The 24,245-nt window shown below is 35.2% G+C and overlaps 1 protein-coding gene and 2 pseudogenes across 9 annotated transcripts in view; all 3 read right to left on the bottom strand.

Annotated features, from left to right (window-relative positions):
• Positions 1-24,245, bottom strand: part of WDFY3 (WD repeat and FYVE domain containing 3) — a 348,587-nt gene that overhangs the window by 170,645 nt on the left and 153,697 nt on the right. For 6 of the 8 annotated variants that reach the window (XM_077142948.1, XM_077142947.1, XM_077142952.1 and 3 more), the window contains 4 exons: positions 16,417-16,540; positions 10,477-10,530; positions 5,527-5,636; positions 1,955-2,116 (listed from right to left, as the gene is read on the bottom strand). In XM_077142948.1, the coding sequence (XP_076999063.1) occupies positions 1,955-2,116; positions 5,527-5,636; positions 10,477-10,530; positions 16,417-16,540 (450 nt within the window). The remainder of the gene's footprint in view (positions 1-1,954; positions 2,117-5,526; positions 5,637-10,476; positions 10,531-16,416; positions 16,541-24,245) is intronic. The other 2 variants (XM_077142951.1, XM_077142955.1) reach the window with 1 other exon arrangement.
• Positions 16,417-21,202, bottom strand: LOC143668289 (ADP-ribosylation factor-like protein 1 pseudogene; annotated as a pseudogene). Its single transcript, XR_013168373.1, has 2 exons — positions 19,253-21,202; positions 16,417-16,540 (listed from the first exon to the last, which is right to left on the bottom strand). The product of XR_013168373.1 is annotated as an ADP-ribosylation factor-like protein 1 pseudogene (transcript).
• On the bottom strand, positions 20,248-20,349 carry LOC143668624 (U6atac minor spliceosomal RNA; annotated as a pseudogene).

The raw sequence follows: 24,245 nt of genomic DNA, 5'->3' as shown, positions 1-24,245 counted from the left end.
ATTAAAGGGATCAATGTAATTTTTCTAATTTGTATAGCACAGAAAAAACATGTGTAATTAAAAAGTAATAAAATGCTTTTCTCCAAATCAAATTCATGTTCTCAAAAATAAATTGTAATGATTGTTTGAATTTGCTGCCTCTTAAGATAATTGGTTTTTAATCTTTAGAGGCAAAAGGATAATCCTGTCATTTTACAGAACAGAAAACTAAAGAGTCTGCTCTTCATTCTCCCTCTGCCTGATATTCACCACTTGTATTTGTAAGTACTATTACAAAATCAAGCCAAGTGTGGCAGAGCAATAATTGGCCACATCGGCACAAATGAAAAAAACGGATGCCTGCATGAAGAGTACGAACTGCCAAGGTCCCAGGAAACCATCTGTCACGTAATACAAAAAAAACACTAATACTGTGTCTTTACAACATTTAATAAGTTTGCTCATTGGCTTTCTAGACAAATGACAAAAAACAATGTGTTTACCCATGATGAGAAACTGAAACAAAGGAAGTGATGCACTAAAAGGACCATTAGGACACTAAGGTTCTAATCACTGCCACTCACCGGCAGTGAAATATGCATGTATTACTAGTCTAATCAATAAAGACTGAACCACTTCATTCATCAGTAATATCTTAAAGCAGCATTAATTTCCTTCTGCTTTTATGAAGGAGTAAAAAAATTCCTTTATATATTCATATATTCCCATTACACTTCTCAGTCAATCTAATTCAGGAGTCAAATATACCTGAATTCTAATTCTATTTCTGCCATCTGTCCACATGATCGTTTCAGAAGAAAACAAAAGTTCTGACATTATGGGGTTGTCGTACACTTACATAAGATAAGGAACGTTAATCACCAGTATAAAAGTATCTAATACAGCAAATGTTGAATAAATATTTTTTGAATTTATATTTCTATTAGATAATCCCAAACTTTTTCTTTTACAACTGCCTTAGTCTCCCACTCTTCTGCTCAATTTATCACCAGCACTCTGACAAAGTAGAGTTACTCTTGCAGTAAAGATCCCAGGAACATGAGGTGAGCACGCCTGGCTCTACCAACTTAGCACAGGCATCCCATTCTCTCTTCCTACTTGCACTGATGGTAATGATGGTGGTTGTTGCAGTAGCACAGTTAGTTTATTTCTACTATGTGCTAAGCAGAAACTTAAGATTTATGTAGGATTTCATTTAATCCTCACAAAACCCCTTTACATAGGTATTATTAACTCCATTTTAAAGATGAGAATTCTGCATTTCAGGTTTAATCATTTTACAGAACTGGATTCAAACGTGTGCTTTGTATGCTATATTAGACAGACTGTATTCCAAACGTTTGATTATAGATAACGGTTTTGAAATTTTCCTACCAAGAAAGAATATCATCAATGATGACTACATTTACAGGCTAACTAATAAAAACAAAGGTCTATTTAATTTATAATACTATTAAAAGAATAATGGTTAATAGGGAAGCAGGGTTCTACAAGCAGGGGGCAGAGGAGGCAGCAGCACTGACAAAAAACAAAACAAAACTGTTTTTTTTTTAAGTTTAATGTTTATAGGTTAGGGATTCCCTGTGTATATAAACAGTAATTTGAAATAGAACTTCCTGACATTATAAGAAATATATCTTAGCATGACTGTTGGTAAGTTTTCTTTGCTTAGTTTGTTCTAGAGATGATACGGTTTTATCACTGATGTATTAAGATTAGGAGTTTAACAAATGGATCTGTTCAGAGAAAAATACGCTAATGTGTCAAGCAAATGTTGCTGATAACAAACTTGCAGATTCAAGACGTGATAATTATATTTGATAAAGCCATATTATGGTAAACAGAATGAAATACTAAAGAGAATGGAACAAACAGAACATTTATTTAAGGATGCATCTATTACACTTTATATACAGCTATATAGATGACTTGGTAAATCGCACTCTCTCTGTACCTGTACAAAAACTTTCTGGAGCAGTCCTCGACGTTCTGCTAGAGGTAGCTCATTCTGTGCACCTCCAACTGCCTCAGGCACATGTGGAAGGTCAAAGAACAGATATAAACATTTAACCAGGGTGGAAGGCACTGACATCGTTGTCATGCAGTCCACGGTTTTCTGGAAAACAAAACAATTAATAAGTGAACAGACAGGTAGACAGACAGGCAGACATAACTATAATTAGGCAATTAAGTGGTATAGCCAAGTAATTCACAAACTTCCAGCCACAAAATTATATAACAAAATAACTTTCCAAATGCCTGAAAGAATAAAGAAATGTTACCATGCTGGGAGAAATAACTTTCCATTTGGAAAAACTTGCTTGAATCAAATATTGAGATTAGTCTATTTGTTATTAATAAGGTATTTATTGTTTATTATTTACTTATGAAAAACAGCAAGTTTCTAAGAACGTAAGCTTCAGGATTTAAAAAAGTCTGCTATGAACCATGAGCTTGGGCAAACTACTTAACTTGGCTGGGCCTCACTATTCTCTCCTACAAAATGGATAAAATGGTACACATTTTTTAAATTTATAGGAGGGTTAGATAAGATAGCCTATGCAAACAAATATTCAGCAATAAATAAACTGTAGAGTTGTAGTTGCTTCATTATTATTTTTATTACTGTTGTGAATTTTTGGGGTTGGAAGGACACTTTAAGAGATGTAGCCATCACTGACCCAAATAAACTTTGTTATTTTCAAAGATTAACAGTGAAAGAAATTCCAAACCTTCTTACAGTAAACATTTTAATATTGTTAAGTATGGTATAATAATTACAAAATTTTACATGGTGCAGCATGGAATCAAAAGTTTTATAGCACCAGAAATCAATGGGGTTAACATACTCTGTTATTATATACTTTCTCTTCAAATATTTATTGAGTGTCTACAGTATGTTGGCAGTTTGTTGGGAGCTAGGCAAGCAAGAAGCAACCCTGTTCTACAGAACACCACAGTCAACTAGCAGAAAATTCATAAATAATTGTGATTGAATCCATTAATTGCAGCAATAATGGTATATACAGGAATAGTCCACATTGCTGGGAACAGAATAGAAGAGCATAGGAAATTAAAATAAGAAGGGAAAGATCACCTGAAAGATACATAGGATATGAGACCATATAATACAGTTGATTGCTGGCTCCTGAAAAGCCATTCTAACAATGACTAACATCTAAAGAATGTTTATTATGTAACAGGTATAAGGCTAAGCACTCTATATATCTCTCATCTATGGAACAAATCCAGTTTATGGGGTAGGTCCTATTATTGTATGATCCTTAGTTTACGAATGAGACAAGTGAGACTTATCACGTACATGCCCTGCGTAAGGTCAGAGAAAGTGATGGACAGCATGTAAGCTCAGCAACCTATGCATACAGTCTCCTCTTCTGTTCAAAACATATTTTATTTTCCTGACAATGGAGAACCAACAAAGTATTGCAAACAAAGGAGAGATAGAACAGATTCAGCAGTATAGATCATAAATCAGATAAAAGGAGCAGGAAAGGCTAGGCTAATTAACATAGAAAACCATGAGAGAAGTGGCCTGAATTAATGCAGTAGCTCTGCACAACAGAGGAGGAAAAAGCCTAGAGTAATTTCTTGTAAGATCTAACCCCTTTCTACATACTCAGTATTAATTCCTATCTCTAATCACCAACCCCCCCCATCCTACTCACTTATAATTTATTATTTCTAGACATGCATGTCTTCATACATCTAACTTTCAGTTTAAATGCTTCCACATATCTGAAACCTTCTTTGATTCATCATCTTCCCTGCTATTCCTACCTTTAAAAAAGTACAACTCTCATGCTTCTAGTTTCATAGCACTGTATATACCCTATTATTACATTTTGTGGTATTATTTTTATCCATTTCATATCTGGAATCTTCATATTGACTGAGAACCAGGTTTTAGTCATTTCTGAATTGTTGTTGCCAACAGAAAATGGCACTCAAAAAACGTAAAAAAGACAGCTCAAAACATAATATGGAATTTTCTTTATAATACCTCTTTTTCCAGTTGGATTATTACTAGCTTTCCCTTTCCATTAAGCACATGGTATGATTTTTCATTTTTATCTTATTTATACTGATAGATTTAAATTATAACTTAGATTCCACCCAGTGCAATTTTTAAAAGTATTTATGTACCTCCTGATTTTCACTTTTACTCTTAAGTCTACCTATTCATTTGTTCATGTTTAAGTTACTCTACATGTACTGGGTTACTACTGTGTTTTAGGTATTACGTAGGACATAGTCTTTTGTTGATACTGATAAAGAGAACTAAAACAGAAATATTTCAATTAAAAATCATTCTACCATATGATTCTAGAAAACTAATTTTTGTAAAGTAACACTTAAACTTTTACAGCTGCCATTAAGAGGAAATATAATAGGGATTTTGACAGTCATTTGGAACGGTTACAGATAGATGAAAACAATGGTCTACTTTAGGACTATCTGAAGGTTAATTGGGTGACCACCCATCTCCATTTGCCAGGGGTTTCCTGGGGCTTTCAGTGCTAACACTGGTAAAGTTCAGGCAAATCAGGAAAAAAAGGATCATTCTTAATTGCATTTCTGACTCGAAAAAAAACCCCAAAAGAAAAGAAAAAACAGCAGACAAAAAAGGAAACTGAGTACTCTAACGGAAATATATACAAGGGCACCATCCTTTGGGCATATGACTAATTTTAGGATATGGTTACTACAAAATATGTTTTTTCTCTGCTGTGCGAGTTACTTTAGCATGACTGGTGCCACAGTTACCTTTGCAAACCCCATTATTAAATGATATGAGATTCACTGTAATTTTGACAACAGATTTTGGAAGAGTTTGGTACAGACTCTGATGGGTGATTCTATCCTGGATTTTAGAAAGTTGAATAAACAAAACCTCAAGGGCCAAAATCAGCCTTCTAAATGGTTCATTAATGAATACATGCAGCATATATCATGATAGATACTTTAAAGTTGATTTCAACAAAAATGTCATCTCTAGAATAAGTCAAGTGATCAGGAAGGGAATATATATTCTTCTGAAAATGTCATTGTTTCCTTATTTTCTGTAAAAATCAACCTTAAGTATTTTCCATGTCGCTTATTTCTTATTAGCTGACTGACTTTAGATGAGTGGTGATTCTTCTAAGCCAGAGTATCCCTCAGTTGGCCTATAGAAGAGTTGAGCTGGGACTGATGGAGCCAGAGAGCCTAGGCTACTTGCCTCCAGCTACACGTCACATTTCTTTACCCACTGTGTTGTACAAATTATTTTCTATGTGCGTTATTATGTCAGAGGGGCAATGTTGCATAAGTCATGCATCTCCTCATATGTAAAATCAACTTCCTCACAAGATGCTGTAAGGAACATGAAATAATCTGTAAGAAGAATTAGAAGAAAACTGATTATTATAAAATCTTACTTGGATATGATGACAACTTTAATTTAACAAAATCCCATGAGGATACAAAAAAAGTTTGGGCTATCAAGGAGGAAAACTAAGAACTCACCTGACCAGAGGATGCTAACAAATTAATAGTTGTCAGAAGCATCCAACCTCTACTAGCTTCTTCACTCTGATTGATTTCTAGGAATTGGACTATGGCCCGACTTGCAGCTTCTATAAAACCAAAGGGAGAGCAATTTAGGTGGAGGATGGGGTGGGGAAGAAATCACAGCTTCCTTCCTTAAAATCTGTAAGGAAATGATCATTTACTAAGTACGTATTTAACATCAGCACCATTACATTCTCTATGGAAAAAATGTTTAAAAACATCAACGTTTTAACATTATAAGTAAGCCCTTTATAATTACTACAGAATGTAAAAGTCAGTATATATATTTTAGGAAAGGGCATGTCATAAACTAATTAAGAAGTGTCACAGAAGAGGTGAAATGTGAGCTAAACCTGGAAAAGAAGTACAATTCTGTCCAAGCAATGGAAGGAGAGAAAGGGTAGAGAAAGAATAGGCACACAATACTAAAACAACACTAAAAATGTGACTACAAGAATGAGCCTGATATGCAAAGATCAAGAAAACACAAGGAACTGCCACCTCACACCACTAGAATGGCTATTACTAACAACAGCAAACAAACAAAAACTGAAAATACGTGCTGGTGAAGATATTGAGAAATAGGAATACTCGTACAAATTGTTGGTGGGAACAAAATGGTGCAATCACTGTGGAAAACAGATGGGTGGTTTCTCAAAAAGTCAAAACACCAAATTATCATGTGACTCAACAATTCCACCTCTAGGTACATACTCCACAGAACTAAAAGCAGGGACTTGAACAGACATTTGCATATCAGTGTTCATAGCCGCATTATTTATAATGGCCAAAAGGGAGAAGCAATCCAAGTATCCATCAACAGAGAAATGGATAAGCAAAACATGGTCTATCTGCACAATGTAATATCATTCAACTGTGAAAAGGAATGACGTTCTAATATATGCTACAACATAGATGAACCGAGGAAATCATATTGAAATAAATGTCAGACACAAAAGGACAAATATTATATGATCCCATTTATATGAAATAACTAGAATATGCACATTCATAGAGATAGAAAGTAGAGTACAAGTTATGGGGGCGATGGAGGGGAAGGAAGGTGGAGTTAATCCATAATAGGTGTAGGGTTTCTGACTGCAGTGATGGAAAAGTTTTGATAATGGATGTTGGTTAGGTATTTTAACATTGTGAATGTAATTAACACCAATGAACTTCATGGCTGGGAGTGACTGAGATGGGGAATCTTATGTTGTATCTAAGTTTCCACAATTTAAAAAAGAGAGAGAGACTAAAGATAATGGCAATGAAATGTAAAAACACCATTCTGGAGTGGAACTAATAAGGAAGGAGAAGATGTCCAAAGGGTAATATTGGAACAATTTTTACAAATGAAATATAAATGGAATGCTTTATATCAGTGTTAAATTTCTTCAACTTGGTAAACTGTACTTAATAAAGTTAACAAACAGGAATATCCTTGTACTTAGGAAATTTATAAGTATTCAAGGAATATTAAGTGTTCAAGGAGGATGATGTATACAACTTACTCATAAATGTTTAGAAAATAGAGAGTAGAAAAAGAGATAGATACTTAGACAGACAGAAAAAATGATGTAACAAATATGGCAAAATGTTAAAAGTGAATAAATCTAGATATCTATGTAATGGGTATAGTGGAGTTCTCTGCATTGGTTTTATATTATTTTTATACTGTTCAACAAGTCTAAAATTGTTTCAAAATAAGTTTTCTAAAAAAAACTATAAAACACTGGCTTAAATGGAATGAAGAGTGTGTGTTAAGAATTAGAGTCTAATGTCAACAGCAGCAATAGAAAACACAGAAATCTAAAAATGAAAGAGGGCAAGCTAAGAGCTGTATTTGGCTCTCTGGGGAAGAAGAAGCTAATGGAGTTTCTTGAGCAAAGTAGATAATGAAAGGATTATGCTAGATTATTAATCCAGTAGCAATGTGGCTGACAGACTGGAAGGACAAAGAGACTGAAAGGAAGGCAATAATTTAGAAGGTTGCTTCGCTGGCACACATGTGGTCTGACTTGAGCAGCTGATGGTAGGAACAGAGAAGCAGGGAGGCATATAAAAGAATCATCCATAAATATGCAACTATGTGATGATATTGTGAATTACTGATTATATATGTAGAATGGAATGATCAAAAGTTAAGAATGTTTGTGTTTGATGTTTTTTGGTATTTAAAAAAAAAACCCTAAGAAATAATAAATTATTATTATTGTTTTAAGCCATAAAAAAAAATCATCCATAGACTTGTGCAGTTGAAGGCTCTTTGGAAGCAAATTTAGCTGAGTAAACTTTTAGAGATAAGGGAAAATTTATCAAGACCCAAATGTATACCTAAATCCATGGACACAGACGTTTCAAGTTTTTATATTTAATACAGAAGAAGAATTATAAGTTGTCAGAAAATAAGTCCAAATAGTACACTTTAACTAACTAGGCAATAACTAATACACACTTACCACTCTTCATAAAGAAACGTAAGTAGAATAGATAGAATTTAGGTTATCTTAGGGGTATTTTTTTTTTCAATGTAACACAGTCAAGTTAAAAGTATTTTATGAGTTAAATGAATCTGAGATTTTACAGATGATTCTATGCTGGATATTTTCTCCTTTATACACTTCCATTTAAGGGAACATTTTAATAGGGAAAATGTTTTAAAATAGCTATTTTTACTGATTCCTAGCTATGTATCAAGCACTGTTTTAAGTATTTAAGTCAACCTGCAGGTAAAAGGAATGCACATTACAAAAAAAAAAATACTGGAAAACAAGAAAGCTATCAAAAACCTAAAAAGAGACAGTCACTGGCTTATTTCTAATATTCAATATCTCATAAGTGTTGAAGCTATTACATTCACATGTTTACTGATACACAGTTTCTCTTCTCTCTTAGAAAATACCATGAAAGCAGACTCCTGTGTACCATTTTCAGTACTGAATTACCTAGAACTAAGCAAGTACTCAATAAATATTTGTCCAGGAGAAAAAGAATTAACTTTGCTGAATCAAAGGAATAATGATAACAGAATGAAAACATGAGCTCAACTTCTTTTAATAAAATTAAGACATTTGGTCTTACTATTGGTAATAGTAGTCTCATTAGAGATGGGAAATGGATCGAGATGACAGCAGCATGTTATTGTGAGAATAATTAGAAGTACTGAATGAATTGTGAATGTGGTGGAAAGGGGAAGTTTAGAGTTTTGAATGTGAGAAGGAAAACTGGATATTAAAGTATGGGAATGTATAACACAGTGAATTGTGTGGCAGACAATGCCTGTGTTTAACTGTACAAATATTAAAAAGGTTTTTCATGAACTAGAACAAACGTACGACTATTATACAGAGTTAACAACTGAGGGCTATATGGAAAAAACTGCACCTGCTGCAAACTATGGACTATTGTTAATAGTAGTATTTAATATTCTTTCATCAATAGTAACAAATGTACCATACCAACACTATGGGTCAAGAATGGGGGGGAGGGATAAGGGATATGGGAGGATTTGGGGTTTATTTTTTTATTTTTATTTCCTTTTTGGAGTAATGAAAATGTTCTAAAATCGATCATGGGGATGCATACACAATTATGTGACATACTGTGAGCCAGTGATTTGTATACTTTGGATAGTTTTTATGGTGTGTGGATATATCTCAATAAAATTGTGTTTGAAAAGGACATTTGGGGGAAAAAAGGACACTTGGCTTGAAACAGTTCTATTTATCTGATCAATCTTGGGCATTTACGCAACTGTGTGATTTCTTATGTTTTGCTTGACAATGAATATTAAGGGATTCCTCAAGAGAATAAAATACAAATAATGGATAAAAAGCCTATGTTCTACTTATTATTAAGCATTACATATTCAATACTTTACTGTGCTGATTAAATATGACAATACATGTGAAAATAAGCTGAAAAATAGCAAGATAGTAGCATTATTAACACTTACTTTGCCAACACATATGAATAATACACCTGTCAATCAATGACCAGAATACAATGTGGTTACTACATACCTACTACTATACACTACTAAAAAATACCTACTACTATATAACTACCGTAATAAAATAGTTACTACATACACTAGTAAAACATCTTTACTAACTTAATAACAATTACTGTTTTTCAGAAGGTGAAGACCTAAAATAAAACAGCAATAATATGAAAATATCTTATTTGACAAAGAAATTTGGATAGGTAGAAGTGCTTGAAACATAGAAGGGAAGTCCCAAGCTATCACTGACTAAACTATCTTTACATAACAAATGTATTTCTAAGAACTATTTTACTTTCACCAAAAAATACGCACACCCTGCCACAAAGATCTTTTAATCTCACTATTATTTAACAAATACAAATTTAAACAATAATTTAACTTAAAATTATATTAGAGTGAATGAAAAGGAATATATTTTAATACAAATTGAGGTTGGGTAATCATATGATTCAAGGTTTAGCCTTTTGCATTTCAATATAGTTCAAATGAAAAACACAGAAATGGAGTTAGCAGAGCCCAGTATTATATTAAACAACAAAAAAATGTAGAACATCTTAAAAGAAATGTCATTTCCCAGCCTACATTCAGGGAATATTAGTTGAATATATTAGTATTCAAAACAATCAGAAAGCAAAACTTGTTAATAATAAGTGTAATACAATAATTTTCTTTTGCAAACTCCATTTAAAGCACATGTCATTTTCAGAACTTATCCTTGAGAATGATATTGTGAGACTTATCAACAGTACTATTATACTCATTTCATTAATGAAGAAACAAAGTCCTACTCATTCCCCCCAAACCTCTATAAGTTAGTCAGGAAAACAGCATTAGATTTCATAGCTTCCATGCTTCTTTTCATTCGATAATACGTAACCACACCTTGGGAATGAAATTACCTGAAGGTGTTGTGGCTTTGAAATCCTTGGAGGACACCAGGGCACACTGTTTTTCTGTTTAAAAGAAAAGGCTGGGCTGTCTAACTGGGGATTCACTACATTACACCAACCCCACCACAACCTCCTACATAAGATTCCACAGGACCATTGTGGTTAGCATCACCAGCCTCTTCATTACTGCGTTGCTGCCAACTAGGGATTTCACTACTGGGTTTACCAGTGGCACCTGGTACATAAGAGAGTTATTATTAATAAACTGAAGATACTACTTTTACACAGGTGGGAATTTCCTGCTTCACTGATGTAAATCAACCATGTATCCTTAGAATCAAACAGATTAAGATGGTTGAACTTAAACAATTAGAAGAGATAAGAATAAAACTCAAGCTAAACCCTATACACAATATGGTCACAAAATTGATACTTTCTCAGAATTAGCTGAGAGTCACTATATAGTATAATAAAAGCAATATGGAGGCAATGACCAAGAGAGAATTAACGGAGAAAGAGAGAAATGTGAAATTGCCTTGACATATTAGAAAGTAGTCTATATATCCATATTACATCTTGATATTCCTAAAACGTTTATATTTTTACTGAGTTCTGATCAATAGAATCAAACAAGAGACGGCAAATAGGCATGGTTCCTTGATAGAAATCTTATAGTCCATGTAAAAAGCGTTATAATAAAAAACTTGATGTATGAATGGCTTTGTGCAGATAATACACAAAATAAGTGTTCCACACCAAATTCAGAGTGGTTCTGGAAAAAATTATCTTGTCCTCACAGACAACAAATACAATCAACTTTCAAAAAAAATAAATAGAGGATGTGCTTCACCTGTTTTGGGTTAGAAAATTAAATTTTGATAAAATTCCTTTCAATGATAATTTCCTATAAAATAAATCAGAAAATAAGATGCAACAATATATAGGAGATAACTAATTCATAATCAATGAATTTAGTACATTTATCCAAAAAATCATAAATGAAAAATTTCTATGAAAGTATTTTTGAGAGCAAAAGAAACTTGCAGTATTCAAGACTAAAAATGAAAAAAAAGAGAACAAGGATTCCCACAGCTACCATTCTTGAATACAGTATTCCGTCAAGAAATCAGGATGGTGAGCCATTCTTACATTACTCCAGTACCTGAGGGATCAAAGAAAAGCACAGAGAAATCCTATGCCAAAAATCAGTAAAACTTATCACCTAACGCACAACAGGCATACTTTTAAGTGCTATTAATACAGGAAGAAGCACAACATAAATATAAATAAATTAATAAGATATTTTCAGAGAATGATAATGCTATAAAGGAAATATACAAGGTGAACAAACAGATAGTGACAGATATGGGGACAGAGGACAGAAAACCTACTAGAGATAGAGTGATAATACTTCTCTTGAGGAAGGAACATTTATGTTAATTGGAATGACCCACTTAGGATTCCGAAATTAATGAATTTTAAAAGTTTAAAACTAAAAATTATACGTAGTTACATGATATTAAAAAATACATCCCCAAAAACCTGGTTAACAAGATGTCACCACTGGAGGAAGGTAGATAAAAGGCACACAGAACTCCATATACTATTATTGCAACTTCCTGTGAGTCTATCATTATTTCTAAACAAAGAGCTAAAAACAAAACAAAGCAAAACCTTTGTCTAACTATTCCTGCAATTGTCAATGAAACATCTTCTATACCATTTAAAACACCTTACAGTAGGTAAAAAAAATTACCCCATGGATGTAAAATTATAAGGGCAGTTAGAAAAACAAATTCTCAGCATAGCAAAATGTTTGTCTATATGCATACATATTAGGTATTTAAAAACATAGCATAAGGGAAGCAAGTATAAACAAAGTTTTTGGGTTTCCCCCCCTTTCTAATCTAGGAAACTCCCTCAAGAAAGAAAATGCAATGACAGGAGTCAATTCACAACAGAAACTATACACAAACTGCCTTTCATACTATCTGTTAAATTAATTAAAAAGGCATAAAACATCTAAATCTTATAATATCAACTTTTCAACTCCACAGGAATAACTGAAATGAAGAAAGAAAAAGAAAGATACAAACCCACTTTGGAAGAAGGAAAAAAACTGGAATAAGGAGGTTACCTCAAGCTATCTCACCACCTTTCTTTGGACTTGCTCAAGGAATGAAAATATTTTCAAAACCATCTCACTTTAAGATTCAGAGATCAATTTGTATAATGTACTGCTCCTGAATTAAAGCATTTATTTCTCATTCTAAAATGTTTTAAGGGCTATTGCTCCAAAGACTGCATAATGGGCTTCAGATACAGACGGAAGTTGAACAAATGCATTTATTTCTGCTTCCTCCTAAAAACCCACTAAAAGGATGTTTTTTAAATGCAAAAACCCTTAAGGACAGAGAAAGCAGGGCAAATATGAGAAACAGAATTTTGGATACTAAAAAAGTAGAGAGGTTAGTGGCAACTGATTTACCAAACCCTGTAGAAAAAGTAGAAAAACAGCTAAACTGTATCACAGAACTTCTGAAAGGCCCAGGAACTGGTGATACAAGATTCCTTTGGAAGCAGAGGTAAATGATGGACCAACTGTAGACACTGGAAGACTGGCAAAAAGTGTGTTTAAGAGTAATTAAAACTTCCAGATCCCCACAAGTACACAGACAATAGGCTGGAAATTTATTCACTGGAAAGAGTAAAAGAAACTGGGGGGCACCAAGCATTTGTTGCACACATGGAGATAAAATCAAAGCTTATTTACTGAATGCTGAGGATTCCCATATCTTTCCCCAAACCTAACTTCAAAAATGGTGAGGGTCAGACACTTCCTAAGCAGACCCTGGATCTTCTCTGGGGAATCTGGGTAGTTCAAAAACTGCCAAAAAATGGTCCACTAAAACCTTACACCAAATCCCACATTTGCAAGTTCTGCCCACAATTAAATTGCTACCTTCCCAGTGCCTGCCCATGAAAAAAAAATTGCTACCCTGCCAGCTTTTCAGTGTCCTATTCTTATTTAAGAGCAGATGGCCAAGGATCAGGCATATGAGGAAACTCTCTAACATAAAAGAGACAAAAACAAATGAACAAAAAAGGTAATCTGAAAGAAATAGAATATTTAAGCAGATGAAAATGTGGAAGAAAAAAAAAACCTAAGAGACATAAGGAAGAAAATGTATCCATGAAAAATAGAAACTAATAACAAAAGAAAGAACTCTTAGAAATTGAAAATAAAATATAATACATTAAAAACCTCCATAGAACAGATTAAAACTGAGGAAATCTCTTAGCAAGCAGAGTCAAAAAAAAAAAACAAAGACAGGGAAAATAAGAAAATCAGAAGGACGGGCTAAGGGTAGGATGTTATTAAACAATTCATTAAGCTTTACAAAAACTGAAGGAAATGAATTTCTAGACCGAAATGGCCCAATGAATCCAGCATGATGTATAAAAACAGACCTACACCAAAAAATTATCATATATTTAAAACAGTAAGGGCAAAGAAAGGATCCTAAAAACTTCAAGAGGAAAAATATGATAGATCAGAGAGAATTACGACTTAAGGTAGCTTCGGATTTCTCAATAGCAGCACTGGATTCTGAAATAGGATGTTGAAATGATTTTCAAAATTCTGAGAAAAAATGATTTCCGACCTAGAATCTAATATGAAGTGAAAAGATATTAGATAGAATACAAGCCGCCAGGTTATCCAAAATAACCCTGAATTCTCACCCTGGACCCCTGGTGAAAGAACTAGTTAAGATACTACTCTTTGGGGGGGCCACGGTGGTTCAGCAGGCAGAGTTCTCGCCTGCCATGCCTGCCAATGCAAAAAAATAAAAGAGACTCTTCAACATCCATCTCCCAGCAAGAAGGACTACTGTGCCTGTGCTCAAATTCCTAGGAGACCGGCATCTTCCACTCCTTCGAAAGAGAGTCTGAAACTCCAATAAGCCCTAATGTCTCCTGGTGCTGGATAGCTAGCATTCTCAAACAACTCCTATAAAGACCCCACAAGTACTCACATTAATATTCAAACTGCCTAGATCAAAAGTAGTTTGTGCATTTCTTCAATGATAAGACTGTTCTCATATTTGTCCTTTAGGAATGGAGAACAAAGAGGGGAGGGTAAATTTATCCATCTAAATGCAAACCCAGCAGCATATTTAACACATCTCATAGGCAATCTTCTGTGTCAGCTAGGGAGGAAGGTGATGGGACTTCTTTTTTCTTGTTGGTCTCTAATTTTAAATGTTCACTTTCTGCAATCAGCCAGGCTGTATGACAAATGGGATTTGTTCTGTCTAAGCCTTGGTACCAGACAAGTTGTCAACCTAAAGGTCTCACCTTCCTTGGTTAGGAACTCACCTGACAATAAAGAAATTTATTCTTTATTCATGGAATATCTGAAAAAAGAAGATAAAACAAAAATAAAATACTAATTTCCTTGTGTCTTCTCTCAGAAGGTTACTGGAGAAGATAAGATGGTTTATCAATAAAAGGAAGCTAATTTTGAAAAGATGGCATGGGATTAAGGAATCAGAGGACCCGACCCAAAGTCACAGCAATATAATTTCTGGACATTGTGGGGTAGAGGAAGTATGTATCTGAGTGGCAGCTGCTGAGTAAAAGGCTCTTTTATATTGTGGGAAGTCAAAAGACAATATCTAAAATGTGAATAATTAGAATTTTACACTGTAAGCATGCTATTTAGAGAAACAGAGGTAAATATCAAGAGTTGAAATACCTTCTTTGGAGGGAAAAATGGGGATCAGGACAGGGGCAGGGAGATGCTGTTTCTAAGAATCCTTTCAGCTATTTAATCATCAAAACTATGAGCCTGTACAACTTTATCAAAAACAAAAATTAACTTAAAAAATTAAGATTATAACAAAGGCATTACTGGAAAATAATCTGATGTACTAAAAAAAGGTTAGCGATTTTCAAAGGTGTCATCAGAATCTTTCCATCATCAACTTCTCAGTCTAATCCTTCAATAGAAACACTATCAGTTAGACAACAATTTACAAGATTGTAACCACAACAAAATAAAAACAAAGATGAAATCCCTCAAACTGCTAATAAACCTAGAAGAAGACTGATGGTGGTTAAAGGCAGGAGAGCTTTTTTTTTTTTTTTTTTTTAGCATGGGCAGGCACCGGAAATATTTTTAACTTGATTAAAAAGGATGATATTTTATAAAGTTTAAAGCTTCCTAATTATGAATAAGATTAGTTATTCATCCTGCATTTATAAAAGGCCAACTATATAAGCACTATGGCAAGGATTTTAAATTATACAAAAACCCCAATGCAGCTTATGGTCTAAGAGAAAGACACAACAACATGCACAAAAATCAATCATAAAGTTGACAGACGAAAGAGAATTATAAAAAGTAGTTCAGAAGAAAAAGATCATTTTTTGATGGCGGGAATTGCAAAAAATTGTTCAGGAAGTGGTTTACTCCAAGCTGAGACCATTTAGACATACTGAGATAGGTAAAATTCTCCATCCTGAGTGAACATCATAAATAAAGGACAGAAATGAGAGTACATGAATATTTGGGTACTACAAGTAGCTAAGTTTGGTAGAGATATAGAAAAGAAACAAGAAATAAAAAAGGTTAAGTTAAAAAAATAAATATATATATAGCTACATTATGAACTTGCCTTAATGTCATGCTAAGGAATGTGAATGCTATTGAGACGGAATTAAATTAAGCATTAAAAGAGTTACAAGGAGCAGAGGTGGCAGTCCAAGCAGAGTAGTCATGAAAACAATGAATCCAATAGAAGAATGTGACTGTAAAAACAGGAACAGGATAGATAACTGAAATTTGTGTGCTTATGGTCATATCTATCTTCTATTTCATATTTATAGCAATTTTATAAAACTGTTCATTCAAATAAAAACGTTTTTTCTGGCTTCTGAAAATACCTGTAGATTTGTTTGATGCTCTCCTTCGAATTTCTGTCACCATCAGTCGTGAGACTTGTGTTGTGAACTGCAGAAGATCAGAAAATTTTTCTGTCATTGTATTTGGTGGAGCATTACCAAAAACCTGTGGATAAGAAACAACAATTTTAACAGAGAATTGTCTTTTTATTTTCTTCTGTGAATTGCAAAGTGTGGGATGACTTCAAAATCAAGTAAAAAAAGTATACTTACATATGTACTTCAGATCTAAATGACATATTTGAAATATAACTTTTTCAATAAATTACATTATGGAATGTCTAACCACATTTCCTTACACATACTAAATAATTTGCTGAATAAACTAAATAAATGACATCTAAAAGCCAAAGACTTTATAAAATTTGAATCAGCATTACGCATAAACTTTAAACTTTAGAAAGTATAATGTTTCTCTGAGAAAATCTTAAGAAAGAATTCAAACAAAAGAGGCCAGGGTTCTATGACAGGGTTCTATCACACATCTGACTAACGCATCTGACCGTTAAAAGGAGAGACTTACCTATTACCAAGTCCTAAGATGAATGTAAAACTCCCTAAATTCATTTTCTGTCAGGAAAAAAATATATTTTTCAAATGAATGGGATGGTGTAGTGGTTTAGAGTTATGAACCCCAGAAAACCATTGTTCTTAAACTTAATCCATTCCTGTAAACCCACTGTAAACAGAACTTTTTTTATTAGATTACTTCAATTAAATTGTGGCCCAGCTGAATCAGGATGGATCATAACCCTATTACCGAAGGCCATATAGGAAAGATCACACAGAGAGAAAAGCCAGAGGGAGCAGTCAGAAGCTGGAAGTTACAGGAGCAAAGAGAAGAAAAATCCACCATGTGCACTGCCATGTGACAGAAAAGCCGAGGAACAAGGACCACTGGCAGCCAGTCCCAGAACACGCCACAGTCTTCTGAGAGAAAGCATCACTGCCTGTTAAATAAGATCCTACATTTAAACAAACAAAAAATTGGAGATAGAATTGATGTGTTAAATGAAAATTAAGACACCTAGTAACGACACAAGTTTGATTAGAAAGCCCTTCTACCTCTACTCAGAGAAGGGTTTGTAACTGTTTAATGATGGTGTCTATAAAACACAACTGTGTATTTGTTTAGACAATTATCAGGCCTTCTGTCAAACAAGACTTAAGTAGATAAATATTCCTGCTAAGGATATATTGATTTGTATTTCATTTCTAAGAGTTTATTAAGAGCCATTGATAAGACAATTCAGAAAACATATAGCTCATTTATTAGGCAGTATAAAGATATGGTTATTCAAACAGTCTACATACTGGGAAAACAATATACTATAGAAAATACAACTAATCTTCAAAAAAAAAAACTCCTGATATTCACTGATATGTTTTCATAGTGAAGTTTTCAAAAGATAAATCTTACATGAATTGACCAATCCAAAATCGATAATATAGAAAAAGGGAACTATGTCCTGTTCACCAATCTGAAATGAACAAATGTTGCTGCTTTGACATAATCAGTTTTAGTCTAGTAAATTAATCCAATTGATGAATTCATCTTTCATTTATTCACATTATCTACTGACTTCCTATTCTATGTCTAATAATGTTCTAAGAGCTGCAAATACAAAGGTAAATAAGCAAATATGATTCCTGTGCTTTTAGGGTTTAACGAACTATTTCAGGGTTGAATTTAATAAGCCCTTTGTTGTACAGACCTAAGTCACATTCTCCATTGTCAACTGTAATAATAATATCACTAAGTAATAAAGCTGAAACAAAATATTTCATCTGCCTCCCTCTTATCTGTCTCTCAACAGGCTACAAACTTGGATGTTCTCCCTCTAAAACCAACACTTAAAAAGAGTAAAGTTTACCTGCAAAGGGCAATATTTAGAAGACAACAGCTTAGATGCTTCCTAATAACAAATAAGTTAAAAAACAAAAGGAAGGAAGATTGTGGGAAGATAGGAAGGTAGGAAGCTTCAAGAATCAGTCCCTACACCAGAAAAACTATTAAGCAGGAAGAAACTGTCTGAATCAACTATTTCAAAATTCCAGACTGTCCAGCAGAACACTAGACAGTAACCAAAGAACAGCAGGAGGAAGAGGCTGGTAAATTATGTCATATACCAGTATACTGCACTCCCGTGGGGCAGAGTATGGTGGTTTGAAGCTGTTATATACTCCAGAAAAAGCCATTTTTTTTTTTTTTTTTTTTGCAATACCTCTTAAGTTAGGGCTTTTTTTAATGTGATTTTTTTTCTTTAATGTCCTGTGAATTCCATCAAACATTATCATATAGTATTGTATTATTACCTATCCCACTGATCACCTCTACTATACTGGAAAAGTAAGTTTATAGACATTACTCCAAAGGTACTGTGACTATTTTAATTAGCACAATTTCATTTAAATTAAGTTGTCTATGTTGCTGATACTGGCATTTTCAGGAATTCATGGGGCAGTATATGGAACAACCTTCTGGCCCAGAAGTCCCACTTTAAACCGTCACCAGCATGTGATCTTGGGCAAACCAATGCATGAGAACTTTGGGTCCATGTCCCCTAAATGCAGACGCTACAATGTGTCCTTCCTACCCCTTAAGGGTTCCTGTACAGATCGACCAGGTCAGTGTTCTAGTTTGCTAGCTGCCAGAATGCAATATACCAGAATGCAGAATGCAATATACCAGAAACAGAATGGCTTTTAAAAAGGGGAATTTAATGGGTTGCTAGTTTACAGTTCTAAGGCTGAGAAAATGTCCCAATTAAAACAAGTCTACAGAAATGTCCAATCAAAGGCATCTAGGGAAAGATACCTTGGTTCAAGAGGCCGATGAAGTTCAGGGTTTCTCTCTCAAGTGAGAAGGCACATGGTGAACACAGTCACAGTTTCTCTCTTGGCTGGAAGGGCACATGGCGAGCAAGGCATCATCTGCTAGCTTTCTCTCCTGGCTTCCTGTTTCATGAAACTCCCCGGGAGGCGTTTTCCTTCTTTATCTCCAAAGGTGGCTGGCTAGTAGGCTCGCTGCTTCTTGTGGCTATGTCGTTCTTCTCTGGCTTTCTCTGAATCTCTTTCATTCTCCAATGTTTCCTCTTTCATAGGACTCCAGCAACTTATCAAGACCCACACAATGGGTGGAGACATGTAGTCATCTAATCTAGTTTAACAATCACTCTTGATTAAATCACATCTCCAGGGATATGATCTGATCACAGCTTCAAGCATACAGTATTGAATAGGGATTATTCTGCCTTTTTGAAATGAGACTTAGATTAAAACATGGCTTTTCTAGCGGACATACATCCTTTCAAACCAGCTCAGTCAGTATATGTTATACATTTTTTTAAAAACTATGAAGTGTGAAATGACAATTACAGATAAGTCAGTGAGGTTAACCACCAAAACAATGATCTCAAATTCACGCCTGTATTCAAAAGTTTTTCAACAAAATAATTTCATATAAAGTAATCCGTTGAATAAATGAAAACTATTATATATAATGTGATCCTAGTCTACTAAGTCTAATCTTTGGAAAGAGTAAATTCATGTTAGGGGGAAAAACATGAATTAAAATATTTAAAATTAGTGTTCATACAAACAAGCTGTAAGCAGTAATTCAAAAATAAGAGGGCTTTTGCCTACCAGAAGAGTGCATTTGTCAACAGGACTGTATTTGTATAAGAATTCCATGCAAATAGAATATATACCTTAGCACAAGAAAGCAAGGAAGGAATCTTTTATTATACAGAACAGACATTTAGTTAGTTCAACAAGATGAGTTACCCTCCAACCAAATACTCACATATTTTTTTAAATGGCTAGATGCCACAAAGTAGGTGGCAATGCCTTGCCCAAGAGCCTCCTCTAACCTTGCCAAGGGGAGTATTAACCTTCTCTGCTTTCATATAACACTCATTTTTCATATTTATTACAAATGTTGCAGACAGTCCAGTATATGCCAGCAACCATGTAGGTTTTAACATTTAGTAGTGTGAAGTACACATGACATAATCTTCATTTCAGAGAAGCAGGTGAATTACTGTCTGTTCTTGAATCTTTCAACTAACCATTCCATTGCCTCTTTAAGGGCAGTGACTTTGGTTGCTAAAGTTTTAAATATTTGCCATTTTCAGTCCTTCAAGACACGTAACTCAAGTGAGTTCACCATCACTGAGGGAGTCATGGCCTGTTTCATGTCCTGCTTATTTGAAAACACCACTCAAATGGCTTTTCTCAGTTCTTCTTCCTCCAACATGGCAACTAACTCTGACTTGGAAATACCAATTCAGTCTAGGTCCCAGCTGTCTACAACACAAAGGACTACATCTGTATTTCAACAGTAACATCACCAGTATGGCCTGACACTTGTCTGTCCTCCTAAATCCCAGACTAGGAATTTAAGGTTTTTGTATATTACTGTCTCAACAGTAAATCCAATAGTAGGAATAATAGTAATGACTTCTCCAATGTGTAACCTGTACAAAATAAGGGTTTTCCTTGCTTCATCTAATCCCAAAATTAAAATCCTTATTTTCCGGGTTCCAAACAGACTGGAAAAAACACTTTAGAAAAAGCCACCCATGAAGAGGTCTGCACACCCGCAACGGAAACAGACATTGGCCCTGGCCTCTACAGTGACTCCTGTTTGAGCCTCAGTGGCACCACCACAGCTCTCCCTGGCTTCCTGCTCTGACTGTGGGGCAGTTGCCTCAGAAGCCTCATCCACTGGCCACTTCCACATCTGATTCCTGGCAAGCCCAGCCATGTGCTTTTAATCCATTCCTGTGGCTACAGACCTGTTACCATAGGTGGGACCTTTTGGTAAGGTTATTTCAATTGAGACTGAACCACCTGTTCAAGGTAGGTCTTAATCCTTTCACTGGGGGCCTTTATGAAAGGATAAGAGGGATGACACCCAGAAAGCTCAGAGAACCCCCAGAGAAGCTTGAAAGACAGGACACAGCCACAGAAGCTGAGAGAACCACTGGAAGCAATAAAACCTGGAAGGACCACCAATCATCAATCATGTGTCTTCCCGTGTGACAGAGGTGTCCCAGACGCCTTTCTTCAGAGAAGGTATCCTCCTGTTGGTGCCTTAATTTGGACAATTTCATGGCCTTAGGATTGTAACTTGTAAGCTAATAAATTCCCATTCTGAAAAGCCAGTCCATGTCTGGTATACTGCATTTTGGCAGTTTTAGCAAACAGAAATAGGCAGTTACCATCACCCAGCCACAACTCTTAAGACAGGCAGAAGTTCCTGGTGCTAGAAAGAAACATAAAAATTCACTTCCTTAAGACCCATGGTGGGCATGGGCTGACCCACTCAGTGATCATGCCTTCTGGTTAGCTACTTCAGATCTGTGCGGGCATTCAGTTCCAAACAGCCCAGGACAAAGGCAGCACAAGAAATTTAAAAACAGTAGCTTTCCTCAGAGCTACAGAGGAGAACTGAAGGGATGTATTGTTAGCACAGCTTTGTGGAGCATGGAAGGAGCTCCTGGCTCTCTTCCCAGCCTCTCCCCTCACGCCCTCTCCAGGGGAGTTTGGAACCAGCCAATGCTCCCATTCTGGCTCTCTGGCCTTGTTATGGTTGGGAGAGACTGGATTCCTCACTGGTGTGCCCCTCAACTCATGCCAAGATTTGCCATCCAGATAAAAAGGGCCTTGAGACAAGGAAAGCAGTATAACAAATTATGGAGGAGGACAGTCTGGGGCAAAGGCTTACGTGATTTAAATACAGCAGTAGAATACCCAGGGAAGGAAGAAAGTCTGAAACCTAGGAAGTAGAGGGAGCATTCCAACTCCTGTAAACAGGGGACATCCTAAGGCCACTAGCAAATGCAAAACCAGACAAGACTTTGCATTCACTTTGGGAGGAAACCTTCTTGAAGGACAGCTGACACCATATCATATGGTGATATGATGTCATATCACCAGCTGGTTATAAACGCAAAAACAAAACATCTTGGGGGAATAAATGTTAGAGTTAACAATTTAAGACATTAAAATGTGTAGTGTACAGGGCAGTATGACTCAGTGGCAGAATTCTCATCTGCCATGCTGGAGAGCCAGGTTCAATTCCTAGTGTCTGCCCATGTTAAAAAAAAAAATGTATACTGTGCAACAAAAGATTACAAGACAAAGAACAAGAAATGATGACCTATTTAAAGGAAGAGGATAAAAATCCAGAAAACATCAACAAAGAGTGGACTCTGGACACACAGGACAAAGACATTTAAATAACAATCTCCAATATGATTAAAGAGATTAAGGAAAATATAGAGAAAGAAATAAAGGATATTCAGAAAACAATATGACTCTTACTAAAGAAAAAGAAAATTTTAAATGGAAACAAACAGAAATACTGCAGCTGAAGAACACCTTAAAGAAAAAAATAACCAAAATGAAAAAAATTCCCAGGAGGGTTTCAACAGCCGATTGGAACTGGCAGAAGAAAGAGTTAGCAAACTCAAAGACAGGGCAGTTGAAGTGAGAAAGGCTGAGGAAGAGAAAAAAAGAATTATAAAAAACAAAATAGCCTAGGAGACCTCTGGGACACCATCAAGAGTGCCAATGTACATATTAAGAAGTTCCCCAAAAGGGAGGAGGGAGGGCTGGGGGCATAAATGAATTCAGAAAGAAAGATAGATGTTAAAGATTGAGATGGTATAATCTAGGAGTGTCTACAGTGTATAATAATAGTGACTAAACGTACAAATTAAAAAATGTTTGTGCATGAGGAAGAACAAAGGAATATCATTACTGCAGGGTGCTGAAAACAGATGGTAATTAATATTTTAAAATGTCACCTTATGTGTGAGACTAAAGCAAAAAATGTTTATTTGGTACAAAATTTATATTTTGACTAGTGCATTTCCTAATATAACTTATGTAGATAGCTTGATTGAACACCGTAAGTACTTGGAATCTCAGGTAGGATATGAGATTTTGTTGGTTTGTCCAGAGTGATGCCCTGATAAATTCCAGAGTGATTAGATCAGTGAGTGGAGAAGTATTTGCAAAGTCCCCTTTGGGGAATGGTGAGAACAGGGAGAAATTCAACTTCCCCAAGTTGAATTCTTGATATTCTCACAAGCAGTGTGGACAACCAAAGCTATAGGCTGAGCCCCCAGTCTTGGGGTTTGTTCATATGAAACTTAACCCCACAAAGGACAGGTCAAGTCTGCTTAAAATTTAGGCCTAACAGTCACCCCCAAGAGAGCCTCTTTTGTTGCTCAGATGTGGCCTCTCTCTCCAGCCAACATGATGAGCAGTCTCACCACCCTCCCCCTCTCTGCGTGGGAAATGACTCCCAGGGGTGTGGACCTTCCTGGCAACATGGGACAGAGATCCTGGAATGAGCTGAGACTCAGCATCAAGGGACTGAGAAAAACCCTAGGATGAGCTGAGAATTAACATCAAGGGATTGAGAGAACCTTCTCGACCAAAGGGGGAAGAGTGAAATGAGACTAAGTGTCAACTGCTGAGAGATTCCAAACAGAGTCGAGAGATTATCCTGGAGGTTATTCTTATGCATCAAGTAGCTATCACCTTGTTGTTCAAGATGTAGTGGAGAGGCTGGAGGGAACTGCCTGAAAATGTAGAGCTGTGTTCCAGTAGCCATGTTTCTTGATGATGATTGAACAAAGATATAGCTTTCACAATGAGACTCTGTGAATGTGAAAACCTTATGTCTGATGCTCCTTTTAGCTATTATATCAACAGAAGAGTAGAACATATGGAATAAAAATAAATAATAGGGGGAACAAATGTTAAAATAAATTTAGTTTGAAATGCTAGTGGTA

The sequence above is a fragment of the Tamandua tetradactyla genome, chromosome 24, assembly GCF_023851605.1.
Source record: "Tamandua tetradactyla isolate mTamTet1 chromosome 24, mTamTet1.pri, whole genome shotgun sequence".
Classification (NCBI taxonomy): Eukaryota; Metazoa; Chordata; class Mammalia; order Pilosa; family Myrmecophagidae; genus Tamandua; species Tamandua tetradactyla.
Note: the sequence above shows the minus strand (reverse complement) of the source record. Positions and strands in the feature narration are given on the sequence as shown.